The following is a 20,289-nucleotide window of genomic DNA, read 5'->3' as shown; positions in this document are numbered from 1 at the left end:
GGTAATTATCCTCCATCATTACCCTGGAGTCTACCTAAAGACAGTTTCGTTCCTAACAAAACATGTGGATTATACTAAATGATCTTTCAAATCCAGGTCCAGTTTTTTGTTTCTTGTAGATCAAGTAAGGAAAATTGGTTATACAAAATAAAGTTTTCTAGAAGATATATTTTCATTCTATAAAGGAAAACTCTGTGTTGGCTAATTTAAGGTACAGGAATGGTTCAAGTTGTGGGGGATAACTTTGAGTCAAACCTTAGGGATCTGACATTCAGATGAAAGCCAGGAATGAGAGATTATGAAAAAACAAACATCTCTGCATTCTAATTTTGAATCTGCTGCTTCCCAGCTGTGCCAAGGGTAAGTCACCCAATTTTTCTAATTTTTCACCACTTTCTTATCTGCTACTCCTACCCTCAAAGGGTTCTTACTAGAATCCAATATATATGATGAAGCTTTGAAAAAAAGTGCAAAGTTCAATACAAATACATATCTTAATTACCTACTTGCTTAAGATGCTATCAGAAAATGGAAAAACTCATAGTACTCGAGTTAAAGTGAAATCTAGCTTATGTGATCTTAGGGCAGCTCTAAGAATTTGAGATCTTTTCCTTTGCTTTTACCATGATTCCTCAAACAGTATCACCTTCTTAAAATTCTCTTTAGAATTCCAGCAATAATTTTCACAAATCCCACCAAGATTAACAATCTATAAACCAGATAAACAATCCAATTGCTATATTTAAATGGTAAAAATTGAAAAATGGAAGGAAGGAAGGAAGGAGAGAAGGAAGGAAAGGAGGGGAGGAGGGAGGGAGGAAGGAAGAAGAAAAAAGCCAGCCTTCAGGCAATAAACATATAAATTAAGTATCCAATTTTTAAGGAATTCAACTCTGTTCATCAATCTGTAGCCATTTCCCTACATAAAATATCACCAAGTCAAGAGCCTTCTCTGGCTATGATCCTATTATAACATATAAAGGTTTTTCATTTCCATCCCAGTTAATTATATTAAGCATCAGTGTTTATTAGCACTGAAACAACTTTTCTATTAGAAGATTCTACAGTAAACCATTTAATTTTTAGATGTTCTCATACAAATATTTTCTTCAAACTTAAAAAAGGGAAAAAATAAGCAAAAACTCTTTACCTAGTAATTCATTTAAAAGTCCATTAATTTTTCTTTTTCATTTAAATCTACTTATTTTTCTAATGCATGTAATATAGATTTTTGCCAATGATAGCCCAGAGACTTGTCAAGGGTGTATTTTAATAAAAGAAGCTGTGCTGCTAGAATGCAAAAATCTGACAAATGTGCTCTCTTTTACAATATACCAAATGGGTGGCAAGTCAAAATGTTTAGAACATGTAGATTGTAGAATTAGCCACTTAAACAATGGATCTTCACTCAGATGCTATAAATTCAGATTATATGAAGGAATAAGGGCTCAATTTGGACTGGTCACTGCACACAGCAAATATTACTCTTCAAGTACTTCATAGTGAGGTAAGTTGTATGCTCAGTTCCTAAGCACTGAAAGCAAGTATAGTTTGGATACTTATAAATGGAATCTATCTATCTAAAATATGATTATAACTGGTTCAAGGAGATTCATGTTATAGTGTTTGCTCAATGAACAAATACAAGTAATGAATGCCAAATGATGAACAAATACAATAATCCAGCACCAAGGAATGAGTGCAAGGTACTGTCATGATTTAACCAGTAGCTGGTGGATACATTTGGTGCTTTCTGAGCATTAATTTGCTTTCTTTGAAAAATGAGGGCAGCAGTACTATTTACTAAGCAGACTTTCAAGAGTACAATACTTCTTCCCGTTAAAAACAAAGGAGTTAACATATGTTGGCAAATATGTGGAGAAATTTGAACCATTTTGCACTGTTGGTAGGATTATAAAATAGTTCCTTCGCTGTGGAAAAATGTATGGAGAAGCCTCATGAAAATAGAACTACTATATGATCCAGCAATCCCACTTTTGGGTACATATATACAAAAGAATTAAAAACAGAGTCTCGAAGAGATATTTGCCCAACAATGTTCACAGCAGTATTCACAACAGCCAAGAGGTGGAAGCAACCTAAATGTCCACCCATGGATGTGTGGACAAACAAAATATGGTATATGTATATATAATGGAATATTATTCAGGCTTAAAATGGGAGGTAATTCTGTCACATGCTACAACATAAATGAGCCTTGAAGATATTATGCTAAATAAATAAACCAGTCACAAAAAGACAATTATTATATGATTCTAGTTATATGAGGTATTTAAAGTAGTCAAATTCATAACAACAGAAAGTAGAATGGTGGTTACCAAGACCTGAGGGGCAGGGAAAGGGGGAGCTGTTGTTTAACAGTTATAGAGCTTCAAATGTGGGAGATGAAAAAGTTCTGGAGATCTGCTGTACATGTGACTACACCAGAACTGCACACTTTAAAATGGCTGAAATGGCAAATTTTATGTCATGTGTATTTTACCACCACAACAAAAATAAACAAATAGTTTTTTTTTTTTAAAAGAACACAGTTGATCAATAAAAGATTATCTTGAAGGATTTAGTTTGGCTAATTTGGTCAGAAAAAACTTTGTAGTATAAGATGGAGCAAGCATATAGCCAGAGAGGCAAGCTACAGGAAGTCCTGCTGGCAACACCTCATTTTCCCTCCAAAAGTATTACTCTTGGTTTTCTCCCAGTTTAGAGGATCTCCCTCTTCCACTGCCCCAGGACACTATAGTAAACATATAAAAGTTAAATTTCTGTGGGGACAAAGCTCCACTAAGCTTCCTGCTGCTGGAGACCCGACTCTTCCCCACAAGAGCCCTTGAAACATTTTTAAAAACACTACCTTTTTCATCTGGATCAAGGGAGGTATTTGAGTAGTGGTGAGACAGAGGAGAATTATTTATTTAATGCAATGAAGTATGAAGAGATAAGGGCTGCACTGGGGCAGTCAGTGGAAATAAAAATTAAGCTATTACAAATTTTAAAATGATTAAGAAGTGCAACACCTGCATGTGAGGACCAGGGGGAGTGACTTTGTTTAATGAAAAGCAAATAGTGTTTTAGGCACAAAGTATCCAGATGTCATGAAACTGTTTGGCCAGACACCCCTGGAGCAATGTGGTTCCAAGGCATATTACACCAGTTCTTCCTCTCTTCACTTGAAATATTTTTAGGATGAAATCTACTTTCAATCAACATTCTTCTTACCGCATTTAAGGTCTGGCCTCCCTTGTCTCCGTTCAGGGCAGTTCCATTTGGCCTGTAGTATTCAATGGACTCCTGGATAAGCTTTGTTTTATTCAAAAATTGTATAGCTGAAAAGTTTGAAAACCACTGACCTAAGATACATACGAAGTTTCAGTGGCTTGACCCGGTGAGTATCCATCTATTTTGTATGTACCAGGGTTTCTCAACCAAGACACTATTGACATGTTGGGCTGGATATGTCTTTGTTGTAGGGGCGCCCTGTGCACTCTAGGATGTTTAGCCTACACCTGGCCTCTACTTACTATATGGCAGTAGCATCTCTCCCACATTCTCTAGTCATGACAATCAAAAATGTCTCCAGATCCTCTAGTCATGGCGATCAAAAATGTCTCCAGACATTGCCAAATGTCCCCATGGGAGGCAAAATCCTCCCCTCTCAGACCCCAGGCCTGTTGCTATTTTTCACTAGGCTCTCCTTTCTCTTCTAATACTATGGTAGTGTTAAACATGAGATAACACTATACTATTGATGATACTTTTTACGTGTAGGAAGAGGGAAAAAAATGCCAGAGATTCTAACACAAATGTGGGATTTGACTGCCATACTTCTAAATTAACAGGAGAAAGAGGTTGCTTGGTTACCTGAAACACAAGGCGTAAAAGTTTCTAGGTAACAGCTTAGGCATTTTAGGGCTGGAAAGTAAAATTTGTCTAGATACATGTATTTAAAAAAAAGGAAAGCGGGCTATATAGGTGGTACTCAGCTGTAGACAACTTCCATAAATAAGATAGATGACTTCTGTAAAGATTAATATAGTAACAGGCTCAGGTGAAGGGGGGAAAAAGGACTTTTTGAATGCCTAACTTTAAGATACTGACAAAACACTGTGGGAGAACTGGAAAACAAGGCTTTGGAACAGGACGATTAGCACTTGAATCTTAACTCCATCTGCTTTACTTTCTCATCTTGGGTAAGACATTTAATCCCTCTGAGCCCAGAATTTGAAAAAAAAAAAAGCCTATTTAATTTCCTGTCTTGCTTGAGGAATGAGACAGTCTTCTATCTGTATTTCTAGTACCCGGAAAATAATATAAGTATCTATAAATGAGTTTTAAGTGAAAAATAAAAAGATTCCTTTCTTCTTTAAGAGCTATATAAATCATTCTATATTTTAAAGATTTCTTGTTTTTCTAATAATTTTCTGCTTTACCCCCAAAATTATTTACAGTGTTCACGAATGACTTGGGAACTGACCAGGAATGGTAATGAATGGTTTTAATTTATCTTTGGGTTTCCTTTTAAAAAATAAGAAATGTGAACAATGAAGTTTTAATCAAAAAGATTTAGACTTGTCCTGAACCACAATTCTTACATCTATTAGTAATCTTAATAATGCTTATGCCATTCAGGCATCAAGGGAGATGTCGATCATAGCACACAAGAGCCCTCCAGCAGGGAGTAGCAGTTGCTCACCTCAAAATCAAAAGATATGAGCCAAAATGGATGGGGAATCTTGGTAGACTACGCTGACCTCTGATTAAGTGGGAGAGTATAGAACAAGGACAGCAGCTCATCTTAGTGCTTTTACAGAGAAGAGAAGCTGTAAAAAGCTAAGTGTTATATGTATGAGCCTTTCACTATATTTCTATCAAGACCTAAAGCTTTGAGTATGCAGTGATATTTAAAATTACTTTATCACATCAAAGGTAGTATATCGGCATCGCATGGTTCACACATCACTAATAGGTGACAGGCATTTCATCCCCTTCCCCCTCACAGCCATCATCTCATCCCTCTCTAGCAGATAGTTTTCAACTCTCCTCTCTACCAAGTCAAGTTGGGACATCTATTCTTTTCTAAAAAGTCGCTGGGGATGGTCCAGAGTTTTCAGTAATCGGGAGAAATTATCATAAAGAACACATTTACAAAAATCCTGCAACATATCACCTCACTGAAAAAGGAAAAAGAGAAACACTAAATATTGTCTGCCAGAGACAAACACAGTACAATTTTTGCCTCCCTTGGTTGAAACAAACAACTTTGAAGAGTTTAGATCTCTAACTTTTTTTTTTTGATCTAACATTTGGTATCAGATCCCATGGACAACGGAAATTTGCTAAATGTGTGTGGGTTTTGGTGATTCAGATGCCGAACAAAAGGCTTTAATTTTCCCAATATTCAGAATATTACTTCATTACAAAAGAAATGTCACTTATAAGCAGCCCCTCCTCCTCCTACATTTTATGTTCTGCTGAACTTTTTTTTATGTACCTCATTTGGTTACATAATTTGTGGCATGAGACAGCTAGACAAGTGAAACAATGCTCAACATTTTAACCAAAGGCAATATTCAGGGTTCTGGAAAATGAATCTTTACACAAAAGACGCATCTAGTGTCAAAGTAAACTTCTTATATGAATCTTAACAAAGGATAAATTTAATTTATATGTGATTAGCTTGAACAAAACATTTGAAATTTTAAAACAAGCTATGATACTTCAAACATCTTTTATGTATGGATTTAAATTCCTAACAATATTGGTCAAGTTTTAATATGCAGAGACAGCAAAGTGTATATAGTTGAGTTATACTTTCTACAACACTCTTAATCCTGGTTTCGGGTTTGAAAGCTAGGCTTTCTGAAATGCTTAATGTAATCTAAAATTCTAATGCAATCTGAAATTCATGATGTTCTACACCAGGCAAAGTTGACCTCCTAGTTCAGACTTTGTTTTAACTAGTTTCTTAGTCTCTCATGAGGTATCATTTGTTTTGCATTTTCTTGGGCTTTTTTATTCCTAGAGATCTTCCTTTAGGCTCTAATGTCTTGTTACCTGTATTTTGGTATTTGTACAATATTATATTTCCTTCATTTTGCATTCAGTGGGAGCTGTTCTCTGGCTAACCTCACCTGCCTAAGGGCGATAAGGAACAGTAGTTCCTGAGGGCCTCTCTAGCTCTCAGCTCAAAGGCCTCTGGGTCACTGCACTACCTGGCTACTGGCAACATCACCATGAGCTTCCCTGACACCACAGATTTCAATGACTCTAAGACAGGACAGAGTTGCTGTCATTTGGGTCCACGTGTCCACATGCAACCATTCTTTTTGCTTATTTGTTTTTGTTCTCCAATGGCCTTTCATAGCATCCATGGATGATCATTTTCACATGCAACCATTCTTAAAGACTGTTATAAGTTTTCTGGAACTAAACATAACATTTGCTACTAACACTGTTTCCTTTTATTCTTGTTTTTAACTGAGTCTTTATTTCTCTCTGCATAAAATAGTTGTTCCTCTAGGATTTACAGAATATAAATTCTTCTGGAGCCTTAAAAATATTAATACCACAAGTAATACAGAAAAATAATGAAAATCCAAGAGCTATCTAAAGTAAGTTCAGAAATTCTGTAGCAAATCATAGCATCTGGAAAATTCATAAAAATTGATATAATCTTTTCTATGCTGGCACAATGAATATATAGGATATATAATGCAGAACACATTAAAGATAAGAGATTAAAATGTAGATAATGGATAAGGCACAAAGGTTTTTAAATGATTTTCTTTGCTATAACATGAATCTATTAAAACTAGGACTATGTAAATACTTACTACCTATACTTCAAATTCTTTTAGGAAATAGCACTACCAAGAGAAAAATGGAGATTGGTGATGAAATCTCCAAGTACCTTTATAAGAAGAAATACTTGTTGAAAATATTCAGAAAACTACAAACCTTACACTAGGCCTATTATTTAAAATTACATGATTTATAGTGCAACCAGCATTTAATTTCTATGGTAGAGAATACAGTTATTTCATTCATGGAAATCTAGCAAGGATAGTGTAAACAGTTGCCAAATTTCCCTACTGCTAATTTGGGCCAGTGAGCATAAAACTTTAAAATTTTGTTTAAAAGTGGTTTTTTTGGGGGGAGGGGTAGGAAATGCTAGAGAACATAAAGAAAAGACTGAAAGGAGAAACTTTCACAGCTATTTAGAAGGGGGTCAACTAGATATATAATAATCACTAAAAATTTGTTCTGAAAGAGCAAAACAAAAAAATTTCTAAAAGGCTGAAGTTCTATCTTTACCAGAGGTTTTTAAACTTTCTATATTAAAAAGAAACATTTTTGGCAAAATAAAATGTCCAAATTAAAACATTCAAAGTTGTTAAATATTCTCAAGTAAACAAATTACTACATAGCTTGAGTTAAAGATCCACAAAAAGGCTAACAATTTTTCAGTTATGAGAAACAGCAAGGGTTATATCATATTTATTATTTAGACGGATTATCCAAACTTTAATTAAAAGTTCCTCCCATAAATGAAGAGAGAATACATTTAAGGGAGATACCACTACTGAATAGCTAAAAGGAAAATAAAGCAACAACAAACAAACGTATTCTAAAGAGCTTCTATATAGTCTACCAAATTAAAACTCATAATTGTAAAAACATATCACATATATTAATGCTAATTTTTATTTAAAATAATTACTTTTCTCTTTTAGGCAGCAATTACCCTCCAATATGGTCCTCAGCCAGCTGAAGCAAACGATGTAAGGGAGCAGCACCACAATGTATGTAAGGCCGATACAACAGAATCCCAAAATTATAGAAGGGTAAGGGACACAGGGATGAGAAACAAAGTCCACTATCTTTCCATGTAGACCCAAAACTTCAAAAGAATGAAATTAGAAATTATCGCTCTAGTGATTCATTTATGATACTCAAACTAAGCCATTTTAGTAATCTTCATGGGTCAAGTTAAAAGGTAACCCTTTTTAAGACCTCTTTGGTAAAAATAATACATAGTAAATATGTTCCCTCATTGGTGGAAGATAGAATTTTGCAAAATAAAATTTCCCTTCTCTGCCTTAACTCTGATCTTGTTTTATGAACAAGATGCTATAAAAATGGTGCATTATTTATTTATGGAAGAATGGAGAAGGGAATGATGAACTCACCATTTCAATCTATTTGCCTTCACAAACCAGGATTTAGCATAGAAGATGAAATTCTATTCTTTGTGGAAGGATGGAATTTTTTTCTCTATTTACCTTAGTATTTATTTGGACACAATTTTGCAAATCAGGGAATGAAGTAATAAGCTATGATACTGATATTATGGGTAAGGTAATAAGAAACTTAACTTACCACTTTTTAGGCTTTGACAATGGTTTGTATTTGCCGTATTTTACACGCCATTCAAGAATTTCTTTACAGCGCTGACATACTCCATCATGAAGTTTTGCATTAATTTTCTAAAAAACAGAAAAACAAATGGAGAATTTCTCTTGTGAGTCAGCATTACAAACCCCAAAAGGTAAATGAGACGCTTAAGTTTTTTCAAAATGGTAACCTAACTTTAATCTGTATAACATTTTACGATATACTATGTACTTACTTTTTGTACGTTATCAATTTGGTTCTTTATAAAGGCAAAGATTCTTAACTGGGAGTAGTTCAGAATCATCTAGGAAATTTTTAAATTTCCTGGCAGGGGTATTTTAAGAAAGTCTTCTACTGTGTGTGGCAGGGGGAGTGAGAGAGGTTGGTTGGGAGGGGTGTACAACTCAGTGGTAGAACACATGCTTATCATGCACAAGGTTCTGGGTTGATTCTGATGCATGTGTTACAACTCAAACTGTATAGTTAAGATACATGCATTTTACTGGATGCAATTAAAATGTAAGAGAAGAAAATCTAGTTCAAATTTTGAGACTGAATTGTCAGTCTGCAGGGGAGAGCAGAAACAGAAACTTGAGAAAGGAGAGCCATGGAGAAGCAGCTGGAAGCAAGAAGGCATTTAATTATTTAACTTAATCCTTTTGTATTCTCATGTAATGAAAAATATTTTAGAAAAGTTCACCTGGTTTCTTCAAAACAGAAAATACGTATGTGCATGTGCTGTGGTGGAAAATGAGCTTTGTGAGGGGGAAAAAATAACATTTATATTATAATTTTCTTCCCCAAATGTGTTGGGAAATAAGGAGGAAGGGAAATGTTTAGATGTGTCATGTGTTCTCACAATAGCTTTATATTTTATAACATATTCATTTGACTCAGGACCTAGAGTATATATTTTCACCCAGGACGCTGAGAATTCTCTAACTTATTTTGGTTGTGGAAGCCTGGTCTTTGCCTATTGTTGCAATAATGAGTAATGGACATTTTAAGTTTTCTTTGCTTCCTTTGTTTCCTTTTTTAATTTCTCAAGAGGAGAGAAAAAAAAAAAAGCATCCCAAAAGATGCAGATTCTTTGGAAGGTATTTGATACTGAGTTGTAAGCACAATGTGTAGAGATCATCTGAAAGAAAACAAAACTTCTGAACAGTGCTTGATATTCTTTCAAATTCTAAACAAGAAGGTAAAGTAATGACAAAATATTTATTCAAAGGGAAAATATTTCAAGGGTATTATCAAAAACCATAGATTAAGCTGTGAATACATTATGTTTGAATTGAACTTTGTAGTGAAAAACATATTCTGTTACTTATGAATTGTGTATGGGCATTCTTTTTTTCCTGACCTAGATGGAGAGCCTCTGGGAAAGTAAATTCTGCATGCCACTATGTTTCCTCCTTTCTGTGGTTTGCTGACTGCAGCCAGAAAGAAGGAAATCTGTGCCTAATACCAAACTCCTCTTCTTATCATTGGCATTATCACTCTTAACATTGGCACTTAGTTATCACATACAGGGCTTGCTAAGAAATACCCAGAACTAAAGTTCACATTTCATCTTTTGTTCTCACTGACCTCTGCTGCCTAGAATATCTTACTAAAAGCATTGCTTTAATTTTCAAAACTATAACAGTAATAGAAACAAGCTAATGACTTGATCTATGATTATAAAATGAATGTGATATAAATTTTCTAATTAGAATATTCTTAGAAAGCAGAACATTTCACTATCTACAATTTTATTATATATAACACACTCTGCTTGTTAACTAGGAAGCACTATTTGGTTTGTTGTTTGTTTCTGAATCCAATTTCTGACCAGTTCATCTTGATTTACAAAGCTGTGCATAGTTTAGAAACTGGTTTCTTTAGGGTGGATCAACAGTGGAACAAAACAGGTCTTTGTGGGGACTTGTCCTGTGAGTGATGTGTGAAGCAGTATAAATGGAGATGTTGTACAGTATTCACATGACTAGCAGGCACTACTACAAAATTAAACTTGATTTTCATGTGTTAAGAAATGCATGAGAGTAAGAATGAGAATGAATAGTACTTTCACTAAAAAATAATTGCAAAAAGAAAATTGTATATCTTATTTTACAGTATTTTGGCAAACTAGAAAAAGCAAATTCCAGACATGTGAGCAATGAAAGCTAAATCCTAGTTCTAGGAATCATTCTGCCTGGGGCAAAGGAGACAGCAATCTCACCTTACACCTATATTTACAACTAACCCTGTTTTGGCAATTAATTTTAGCATGCCCCTCATGGTAGAAGAAAATAGGTTATTAAGGTTAAGCATGTTTGAATATAAAATCAAAACTTAAGTTTTATAAGTACAAAAGCCTTTAAAGATCATTAAGTTTAACAAGCTGTTTTTCAGATCTTAAAGGAAAAAAATCATCAGTGGAAGATTCCATTGGACTTAAGAATCTTTGCTAAAAAAAGGAAATCTTATTTATCAATGAATACTTTTTTTTCTTCTCTTTTAGTATTTTGTGTGGGGTTGGGGGGAGGTAATTAGATTTGTTTGTTTATTTAATAGAGGTACTGGAGATTGAACCCAGGACCTCCTGAATGCTAAGCATGTGGTCCACCACTGGGTTATACCCTCCCCTCTAAATACTTTCTTTGAAATATTAGAATAAGATTAAGGTGTATCAAAAGAGACTCCTACTAATATACACATAAAGTCATAAAAACTGTCTTAGCCAACATTAATTCATACAACATATTTTATAGTAAGTGTTGTTATCCCTGCTTTAAAACATTCTGTTGTCAGACAATGAGTCTATGGTAATATAATACAGCAATCCCCAAAAGAAACTGAATGAGGACTTCAATCCCAAGAAAGTAGCAAGAACAAATTGTAAATATAACATCTGTATCAACATGCTGATGCTGAAAAATATTTTATAAAAAAAACATAAAGTATCATTTAACAGAAGGAAGATACTATTGTGAGGGAAAAAGAATTTGAATTTCATTCAAGAGCAACTAATACCATCTTTCATTAGGATTTTTTCTATACCATAATTCTTTCAGAAATGCTAAAGGTAAAACAATGATATATGTTTCTTCCCTTCATTAACTGGAAAAAAAACCAGAGGAATTAAAAAATAAAATTCTCAAGGAAAATGCCAATTCTAACCACTGCTGAATTTCTATTTCCATAGACTGGCCTTGTTCTTTCCCCTGCGTTACACCAAAATAAGGTATTTGCTGCCAATACAGCTGCAACAATGTCATTCTAGAAAATAGAATCTTTGTATTTTAATTATAGTTAAAAGTATATATGTTAAAATTCTCTAGTAACACTCCTTTACTCTAAATTTGGTTAGAGGATAAAGGATCTGAGTTTAGGAACAAGAACTTACATGACTAATAAAAATGTGAAAAATCTGTCTTTTAGATTGTGACTTTCAAATCATAAACTGTATTATTTTAAATTCTTTTAATATGGCCAGAACATTGTTGGGCATAAAGTACCTTACAAATAAATACAACTGAGAAATAGATGAAGAAATCAGATTCAGGGAAAAATGAGGGTTGGTAGGGAAAATTACAAAGCAGTCAGCAGTGCAGCTGGGAAGTGCACTTGCTAGAGATGGCCACAAGTGACATGTGAGTTTTCTAGCAGCCAATAAAATATAAGCTCTGCTTGCCTACCTGATTCAATGTCTGTAACACGCTGAAACGCCGGTTTCTTAGAAGCAGAACAACTATTCTTGTTATTGAAAACCAAAGTTTCATTCTTCCCAGAAAGGGCACCAGACGATACAGTAAGCAATGCTCTCAAAAACAGCCTTATAGTACAAAGCATTTCACAGAGCTGTTTTCTACCCTAGTTCTCAAAGTAGCCGGGTGTTACATAATGCCAAACAGTGTCGTAAAAAAGTTATTCTCAGGCATGCAATGTAGGTACAGATGACTGATATTCACAGGATCTACAGAAATGCATTGCATAAGGCCATCTTCAATAAAAACTTTCTCTTAACTGAGTTCTAAAAACATTCACCTCTATTATGAAAAATTCGAACACGCAGAAAAAATAAAACAATACTAATGCATAGCCATATACACTACCTAGAGACAACTGTTAACATTTCCATTTTACCTATTTGCTTTTTATGTGTACACACTTAAAATACGTTGCAGACATGAAGACACTTCCCAATCATATATATCCTAGAAATAAACTTTCTCCTACTTAACCGCAATACCATTACCACACCTCAGAAAAAAGAAAAATAACTCTCTAAGATCATTGAATGTAGCTAGTATACATTTAAATTTCCTCAACTGCTCCTTCACTCTCCTAAATCAGTATTCAAGTTCAGTTTGTTATCTCTCTTTTAATCTAGAAGGGTCTCCCTCTTTTATATTCTATTACACTGATGTTTTATGAAATACCAAGTAAGTTGTCTTTGAGAATATACCACATTCTGGATTTGTCAGGTTGTTTTCTCATGGTGTAATTTAACTCATTGCTTTATTTTCTGTAGTCCCATAAAGTGGAAGTTAGGTTTACAGGCTTGATTAGATCCAAGTTTGAGTTTTTGTTTTGTTTTGTTTTGTTTTGTTTTGTTTTGTTTTGTTTTTTGTTTTGTTTTAACAAGAAGAGTTCATTTGTGCTGCTGCTGTGTACTCCATGTTACTCCAAGTCAGGAAACACAAAGTGTCCAGTTCTTACCTAGTCAGTGATGAGAAATTTGACTGATCATTTGATTAAGGTAATGACTGCCCAGATCTCTTTGAATTATAAAGATTTGCAATAATGTATGGGGGTCATGTCAATATACTATTACACAATAACATTTTTGTTTCATGGTTTTAGCATCCATGCAAGGTCCTTTGAATAAATCATTTTAAATGCTAACTCTATCAATCTTTCTACATTAATTAAACATTTTTTAAAAAAGGTTGCCAGCTTAAGTCAATTTTGAGATACAATACATATACAGTAAAATTCGCCCATTTTAGGTGTATCATTCTATGAATCTGACAACCTAAATATAAAACATTTCCATCACTCTAAAGGGTTCCCTCATGACTCTTTGTTTGCAATTCCCTCTATCACTCCCCAAGCAACACTAATTTTTTCATTTGCTCCTATAGTGTTGTTTTTTCCAGAATGTCATATAAATGAAATGATGAAGTATATAGCTATTTGAAGAGCTCACTCCTTTTTTTACTGTTGAATAGTATTCCACTGTATACATGTGCTGTAAGATTATTCATTCACCATTTGAAGAACACTGAGTTGTTTCTAGTATGGGGTGCTAATAAATATTTACATACAAGTTTCTGTGTAGTCAAGTTTTTATTTCTCTTGATTTAATATTTAAGAATGGCACTGTTGGGTGTAGATAATTTTATGCTTAATTGTATAAAAAAACTAAGTTTTTCAAAGTGGCTGTACCATTTCACATTTCCACTAGCCATGTATGAAGATCCAGTTTTTCCAAATCCTTTCCAGTGTTTGAAGTTGTAAATTTTTATTTAAGCCATCTGAATAGGTGTGTAGAGTTATCTCATTATGGTTTTAATTTACATCTCCTTAATAACTAATAATGTTGAACATCTTTTCATTTGCTTCTATGCTATCGTGTATTTTCTTTAATGGAGTGTCTGTTCAAATTATTACACCACCCCCCTTTGTTTATTGTATTGTTTGTTTCCTCATTATTGAGATGTGAGGGTTCTGTATATATTCTAGATACCTGGCTTTTGTTGATACGTGCTTTGTAAATTCTCCTAATACATTCTCCTAATCTGTACTTTTATTTTGATTATCTTAAAGATATTATTTCTAAGAGAAAACCTTTTAAATTTAAATGAAGAACAATTTTCCATTTTTTTTTTATGGACCATGATTTTAGCATCAAATCTAAGAAGTCTGAAGAATCATGGTTTTCACTTGTTTTTCTTCTGAAGTTCAGTAATTTTACGCTATACTTTTAGTTTATGATCTATTTTGAGTTCATTTTTGTACATGGTACAACACACTGGTAGAGGTTCTTTTTAAGTTATATATGGGTGTCTAAGTTCCAGCACTGTTAAATTGTGTTTGTATCTTTGTCAAAAGTTAAGTATGTGTGAGTCTATTTTGGACTTAATATTCTATCACATTAATCTATGTGTCTACTTTTTCTTCAGTCCCACCCTGTCTTGATTACTAGAGCTTTAAGGTATTGAAATCAGTACTGTGCATCCTCTAAATTTTTCTCTTTCAAAATTGTCTTGGCTATTCTACTTCTTTTGCTTTTTCATATATATTTTAGAATCAGTTAGTTAATTTCAATTTAAAAAAACCTGCTATGATGGTAACTAGGGTTATATTGAAACTATAAATAAATCTGGGGGAGAACCAACACCTTAACAAAACTGAATATTCCAATCCATCAACATTGCATTCCTGGGGTAAATTCCCCTTGTCTGAGATGTATTAACTTTTTAATTTATTGGTGAATATAATATGCTAATATTTCTTGGAGAGTTTTGTGTTTATGTTCAATGAGGGATATTGATCCACAGTGCCTTGAGGTTTTTTTTTTTTTTCTTATAATGTCTTTGGTTTTGGTGTCTAGTTCAGTTGCTAGAGAATTCATGTACAAGAGTTAAAAAATTAAAGACTTAAAATAGAGGGAAAGATTTTAAATATCTTAGAAGAATACTAGAATATTAAAAATCTTGTAGAATAACATCAAATCCTTATTCTAAATTTTTTAAAGTACATTTACATGTTTGAAAGTGGTTTTTTGTTCACAACCAAGAAAAATTTTATCCTAACTAGATGGAGTTCAACTCTTTGTAGTTACAGCTCACTCACCTTTGGTTTCTCAAACTACATAACACCTTAGGAATCAAATTTATCACTGAATGGGGCAGGGAAAAGGACAGGGTTCAAACTTCACATAGAAATCTCTTTTGTATTCTGTCCAGTAGTTTGTAAATTTTGTTCATCTCCCTACCACTCCCTTTTCCTTTGGGGGGGCAGGGGTGGGTAATTAGGTTTATTTATTCATTTTATTTTTTAAATGGAGGGACTGAGGATTGAACCCAGGAGCTCCTGCATGCTAAGCAGGTGCTCTACCACTGAGCTATACCCTCTCCACTACCACTCCATTTTGCAACTAGTTCTTTTCCTTTAATACTTTTTTCCACTGTGTATTAACAATGGTGTACTATATTGTATAATTTTCTCATGATAAGAATTTATTACTTTTGTAAATGAAAAATTACTGATCAATTTTATAGATTTAAAACAATATAAGCATTTATATATAAATGTTCACATAATAGAAATTTTTATAAAAATACAGATAAAGAAAAAAAGACTAGTCTTACCACTCTGAGATTCTACACTTTCCATCATTTGAAGCATATATTTATAGAAATTTGCATTTTTTCTGTACATGTTGTTTTATAATTTATTAATTTTTTCATATTAGCATATACTTTTTTAATGTGTTCTTTTCTTTATTGAAGTATAGTTGATTTACAATGTTGTGTTAGTTTCCGGTATATAGCAAAGTGGTTCAGTTATATATACATACATATATATATATATATATATATATATATATATATACTTTTCCAGATTTTTTTCCATTATAGGTTATTACAAGATATTGAATATAGTTCCCTGTGCTATACAGTAGGTCCTTGTTATTTATCTATTTTATATATAGTAGTGTGTATATGTTAATCCCAAACTCCTAATTTATCCCTTCCCCTACCTCTTTCCCCTTTGGTAACCATAGTTTGTTTTCTATGTCTGTGAGTCTATTTCTGGTTTGTAAATAACTTCACTTGTACCATATTTTAGTTTCCACATATAAATGGTATCATATGATATTTGTCTCTGACTGACTTCACTTAATACAATAATTCTAGGTCTACTTGGGTTGCTGAAAATGGCATTATTTCATTCTTTTTTATGGCTGAGTAATATTCCATTGCATTTATTACCACAACCATTCATCTGTCCAAGGACATTTAGGTTGCTTCCATGTCTTGGCTACTGTAAATAGTGCTGCTGGGAACACTGGGGTGCACGTATCTTTTCAAATTAGGAGTTTTCTCCAGATACGTGCCCAGGATGGGATTGCTGGTTCATATGGTAAGTCTATTTTTAGTTTTTTAAGGAACCTCTATGCTGTTCTCCATAGTGGCTACACCAATTTACGTTCTCACCAACAATGTAGGAGGGTTCCCATTTCTCCACACCCTCTCCTCCATTTATTGTTTGTAGACTTTTTAATGGTAGCCATTTTGGTGTGATGTGATACTTCATAGTAGTTTTGATTTGCATTTCTCTAATAGTTAGCAATGTTGAGCATCTTTTCATGTGCTTATTGCCCATCTGTATGTCTATATAAGTACATATACTTTTAAAACATGTTATTGGCTGTGTTATATTCTATCAGAGTAATACTGTCATGTACTTAACTCTATTATTTGATCGTTTGCTTGTTTTCAATTTCTGACTAAATATTTACATGTAATATATAATTAACTGCATTGTGTTATAAACATCAGAAAACTATTGAACTTGCAAATTCTCATCACACTATATTTATACATAACAAGTTCTCGCCCCATTTCAACAAGAGAGTAAAAATAACAGGAATTTTATCAGAGGTAAAGACTCATAGTAAAGAATAATTGTAACTGTCCCTTTCTTGAATCAAGTACATAATTATTTGGATATTAAAGCAAATGTTTCCTAATGTTATCTAAAAAATTTTGCTTTTCTTTATCCTGACAGTTAAATTAAAAAGAAAAAAAGAAGACACTGCCATTTTCCTTTTCAAAAAGGGAGTTAAAAAATATTCTTGCTGTAACAAACTTAATATCACATAGAACACCACTGCTATGTGATCCAGAATATCAATATTGAGTTCTGTTTACTTAAAACTTTCAAATGTACAAACTCTTTTTTAATGTGATAAGAAGTAATACTTTGAATGTCTATTACTCTCAGAAATACCTTATTTGGATAAGTTACTGAGTCTTACTATTTTTATGTATTTTATTATTTCACAAAATGAGCCAGTCATATAAATAGACCAGAAATACTTTTGAAGTGAGTTTTAGTAATAAAATTGGTTGTATTGTCATTTAAGGAAAAATAATGAAACCAAAATTACTATAGACCTATTTCTTTTTAGGAAACTACATTTATTTAATGTCACTAATTAAGAGATTAGCTGTCAACATTTATACGAACTTCACAAAAAATTCAGCCCATCTCCTTTAAGCACAATATTACCTTAGTGTTCTAAAATACTTGATATACATACATATATACATCAAATACATAAATGTTTGAGTTACCAATACTTGATTTTTCACTATATAAAATTCTAATTAAAAGATACCTAAGGCAGGCCACTCTCTCTCTCTCTTGCCTTCTTAATAAATCTACTTTTAGATTTAATAAATCTAAATAATAAATTTCTTAATAAATCTCTTAATAAATCTACTTTTACTCAAAAAAAAAAAAGAGATACCCAAGGCATAAAGTGAGGTGTATTTCTACAGTAACCTAAAATAATTTTCTTCCCTGAAATCTGTCCATCTTCATCTCCTTCACTCTGTATTGATCTTAAGTCTTTGAAACACCAATATCAACATGAGAGAAGTGAAAATATACACTAGAAATACTCAAAATTCTCTTCTTGTTCAGTATATTTATAAGCCTTTTCTAGTCAAGAAATATTTGATTCTCTCCCCCACTTTTTTTAACTGCTGAAATCTTTAACAAGTGACATCTGCAAAAATAAACAATTGTATCTTCTTCCAAAGACTGAATATAAAATGAGTTCTGATCATCCCAAACAGAGGACTATTCTCTCAAAAAGTGGGTAGAGCCATTGTCAGTTGCAATTATACAGAGAAGGTCTATGTACAAACTACCTACTGATTTATTTCAGCAGCCATGCAAACTACCCAGATTTTCACCGACAAACCTAATGCAAACAGACACTTAAATGGAGCCACACCGGCCTACAGGCAGGAACATGCTGTTGCAATAACTTCTGGCAGTAGAAAAACCTATTAAGAAAGCAATTTTTTTCCAAAGTGCATTTCACTCATTTAATTTTAAGGAAAAATTAAAATATGTTGGTGCTGTGTATTTTAACAAGCAAATATTTCTGAAGGATTCTAACAACAAAACCACTGCACTGATAAACCTGTCACATCTTTTTAAAAGGTGTGGTCAGTTGGAACAAAGAGTACTCTGGAATGAAGATTTTTAATTCCCTCCATCTTGTTTTAAAAGGCACAATTCAGGAGGACATGTTATGAACGTTAAAAAATATTTTTATAGAAGGACCCATAGTGCAACACTAAAAACAAACTATAAGCAGAACATAAGCAGAATAATCTCCTGAGAACAAGAGAAATTTGCCTTACGACAATTGAAACACATGGACACAGTATTTCAAGGTAATGTGCTTTCAATTTTCTTTGAGCCATCTTGATTATAAACTATGGGCCATTTTTAGTAAATAAATAAGCAAGAGTAACTTCTCTAAGTAGAAATAGCTTTATTGTCAGAGCAGTTCTGTGGGAAGTAAGCCTTTTCTCCCTCAGAATTTTGCTGTACATGGTTGAAATGTCAATGGTTTTACCTAGGAATAATTTATTCCTGAAAAAGATTCACCATACAAAGTAGGATTGTACCCCAAACTCCATTTGCTCCTTCTCAAGATCCTTTGCTAATACTTCTTCCTCTGCTTGTCCCTTGAAATTATCCATTCCTCAATATTTAGTCATCAACTCACTCACTCACCACTCATTCTCCCTCTGTCTCTGTCTCCTCTTTAATCTAGGTGTCTGTGTAGTGCTCCTTTCTTTCCACACTCCTTACTCTTAGTCAGCTTAACCCATAACTACAGCCTCAATAAGGAGCCAGTGAAGATTATATCCAAAACTCTGTCCCGAATCCTAATGCCTCTCTGGAGTTCCCGATAACTCAGATTACATGATGGATACCTATTTTCTTCCTCATGGAAATCTGTGAAAATACCTCAAATCCATGAACTAAATAGCAATCACTCTCTCAGCAATAAAATCTGTTCCTCCTTTGTTTCAGTCTTCATTTTTAAAGTCTTCTTGTAGCCTTAGGTACAAAATCTCAGGTCACCTTTGACTCCTCCCTCTCTTTTTACCGAAATGCCAATACTGACAAAATCAATTTTTCCGCAATGTCCCCAACTTTGTCTTCTACTTTATATCCCCCCACTTCTGTATATCAGGTCCTCATTTCTGATCTGTATTACTAAAGTGGCCTCCCAAATGGGAGATGGATTAGAGACTAAAAAATATACAGAAAGGGAAACCAAACTGTCAACAGTTATGTTTTAATAGATGTCTAGCCATATGCCTCCTCTGGTCAGAAATTTACATTCTATAAGGCATTCCTAAGACTGGTATTCAGAATTTGATCTCTACTTCCCTTTCAATTTGACCTCCCCACAATTTGATCTCTACTTCCCTTTCAGGTCCTATCACCTGTTTTTCCTGCCTATGTATCTGGGTACTCCCAAGTAAATAAATCTGGTAGTAAAGATATCACATTCTGCCTTCCTTCTCCAAGTTTTTGCTCTGCCTATAATGTATCTCTGTTTGCTCCATACTTGCGTATTGAAGTTTAATTCTTTGTTCAAATTCCAGCTGTGCCTTACAAGCCATTCTCCAAAATTCCCTGTAGTATTTCCCATCTCATTCAATTCAGAAGATGTACAGAACACCTAGTATGGCCAGGCATATATTAGATACTAGGGATATAGTTTTTTAAAGAGAGGTGAAGTCCTTGCCCTTGAGCTAGTAAGCAGGTAAATGAAGAGACTGC

At 33.5% G+C, this 20,289-nt stretch overlaps 1 protein-coding gene across 1 annotated transcript in view; it reads right to left on the bottom strand.

Moving 5' to 3' along the window:
* C10H9orf85 (chromosome 10 C9orf85 homolog) overlaps positions 1-20,289 on the bottom strand; it is a 53,817-nt gene that overhangs the window by 14,701 nt on the left and 18,827 nt on the right. Inside the window, exon 2 of the mRNA XM_010999903.3 lies at positions 8,398-8,504. Within this exon, the coding sequence (XP_010998205.1) occupies positions 8,398-8,504 (107 nt within the window). The remainder of the gene's footprint in view (positions 1-8,397; positions 8,505-20,289) is intronic.

This window comes from Camelus dromedarius, chromosome 10 (assembly GCF_036321535.1).
Source record: "Camelus dromedarius isolate mCamDro1 chromosome 10, mCamDro1.pat, whole genome shotgun sequence".
NCBI classification, from domain to species: domain Eukaryota; kingdom Metazoa; phylum Chordata; class Mammalia; order Artiodactyla; family Camelidae; genus Camelus; species Camelus dromedarius.
The sequence above is the reverse complement of the archived record's forward strand: the minus strand, read 5'-3'. Positions and strand labels throughout refer to the sequence as shown.